Below are 2186 nucleotides of genomic sequence, written 5' to 3'. Positions count from 1 at the left end.
ACAAACATGGATCCCTGGATATTACCTATATATATATATATATCAACATACATACACACACACATATTTTGTTTTGGTTTCTATGTCATATTTATATCCTTATATTCTACTAACCTGTTCATTCTTTACTTTTCAGGGACCCAGAGGCCCAGCAGGACTTAAAGGAGACTCCGGAGTGAAAGGTGCCAAGGTACATATGGAGTTTTAGTTCTTTTAAAGAATCACAAGTAGCCGCCTGGTGGAGTATTTTCCTATCTTCCCAAACTCTTGGAGGAATTGAAATCATGTCACTAGTGTTTCACTGTATTTATAGCAAGATGCATTCATTTCTAATATACAACCGTATATAGGTTACAGTGTGGAGGCACAGCTCTGTGCCTCACATATATTAGAGGCCAAGTGTTCGTTGTCCTGATATGTGGGATTCAAATCTTAACTCAAATATAGCATAAAAAGAAAGATAGTATCACTTTTCTAAAGCAAATTGGGCTAATGTGTAATTGATAAATATAGTGTGTGTGTGTTTGTGTGTGTGTGTGTGTGTGTGTGTGTGTGTGTGTGTGTGTGTGCGTGCGTGTTAGGTGAAAGACAAGTAAATTACTCATATTATCACCAGCTAGAGTGAGATAAATATAAGTGTGTGAAATAATTGCTTAATATATTGAAAATGTTAGTATAAAGAAACTTGTTTATCCAGTATAGAGATTATATAAATATATGACTAATATTCCTTTGTTAAAAATTATATTATGAAAATTTATATCAACTTTATACATAGACCTCATCATTCTAAGCTTTGTTTCTAAATTTAAAAATTCATTTATAAACTATTGACAGAGAGCCAACCATGAGGTCTTTAGCATAAAAACCATTCATCTACCTTTAAGTTTCTTTGCAATCGCCAGATTACAGAACGTGACATTCTGTCATAGTCCCTCTCTGAGTCAATGAATGTTCAAACATAGCGGCTTACTTCTAGCAAAGTGCTTGCAGTTGTCTCACTGGGAAAAGGCTATTGATGGTATCTTGTCCCAACACAAACCTGAACTGCATCTCATTTTTCTTTCTAACCAGTTGCACTCTTTCATGATCTGGTCCATCAGTTTAATACTTCTGTACTTGCCACTTTCCAGTGCAGGTATTCCAAATCATAAGAACTTAGATCATTGACATAAGCAGCTCTGTTATGGCCTGGAGGAAGCCTAGAGTCTTACTGGCCATATCAAAGCCATTTAGGTATAAAATATACATTTTCTTTTGGTTGTATTCCTTGAAATGCCATCATGCACCTACTGGGGGCATGAGATATTTCAGGGTTTGCTTCAAGAGAGAAAGTATATACATCATTAAAATTGCTTTTCAGAATAAAATTAATTATCTCTTGATAAAATAACATTATCTTATTAAAAACACCAAAAATGTTGTTATTCTATAGATGTAGAGTTAATCCTTAAGTGATTATGATAAAGAACTTTGTTCTATTCTATTCACAATGTCATATTGTTGTGAATCTGGATTCAGTTCTAATGAAGACAAAAGCTAGGAATCACCTGAATCCACAAAGCAGAGCTGAAGATCACGATCAACAAAACAATTCCATGTTTTAATAAAAGCATGAACAAGAAACAGGAACAAACAAGTCATTGCATTTTCTGTTAAAAATTATGATTGATTTCATTGTGTGAAGCTTTTCCTAATTTCTCAGTTCACATTTTCTTTTAGTTCAATTTAACCCACAGTACAGTGTGCGGTTCGATTTAAAAAGAAATAAATTAGGTAATTTTCATTTCCCTATGATAATACTTTTGTTAGAAGGTGCACAAATGAATCAAACATTTCTGAGAGGTGCAGAACATTAAAAGAAAAAATGTGGGGAACCACTACACCAGAACATCTCTTTGACCCTTGCAACAATTGGAGATGACACTCTTACATCAATCATTGTGTACAACACCTCCCTGTACTATATGACTGAATATGCAAATGTTTAATATGTGACCTACCTCACCATATATTTTCAGCATCTCAACGACTGTCCCTGATGTTCCAGCTGCCTTTTCTGCCTTCATATCCATATTCGTGCTTTTGACCATACTGCTGTCAACTTCACTGGCTGGTCCCATTATTGGGTCTATTTGGAGCATGCTCTCTCTCTCTCTCTCTCTCTCTCTCTCTCTCTCTCTTTC

The 2186-nt window shown here is 34.9% G+C and overlaps 1 protein-coding gene across 1 annotated transcript in view; it reads left to right on the top strand.

Moving 5' to 3' along the window:
• LOC106881622 (collagen alpha-1(V) chain) overlaps positions 1 to 2186 on the top strand; it is a gene marked incomplete at its 3' end in the record, with an annotated part of 52248 nt that overhangs the window by 38784 nt on the left and 11278 nt on the right. The window contains exon 35 of the mRNA XM_014932086.2: positions 137 to 190. Coding sequence (XP_014787572.2) covers positions 137 to 190 — 54 coding nt within the window. The remainder of the gene's footprint in view (positions 1 to 136; positions 191 to 2186) is intronic.

This window comes from Octopus bimaculoides, chromosome 10 (genome assembly GCF_001194135.2).
Source record: "Octopus bimaculoides isolate UCB-OBI-ISO-001 chromosome 10, ASM119413v2, whole genome shotgun sequence".
NCBI lineage: Eukaryota > Metazoa > Mollusca > Cephalopoda > Octopoda > Octopodidae > Octopus > Octopus bimaculoides.
Note: the sequence above shows the minus strand (reverse complement) of the source record. Positions and strands in the feature narration are given on the sequence as shown.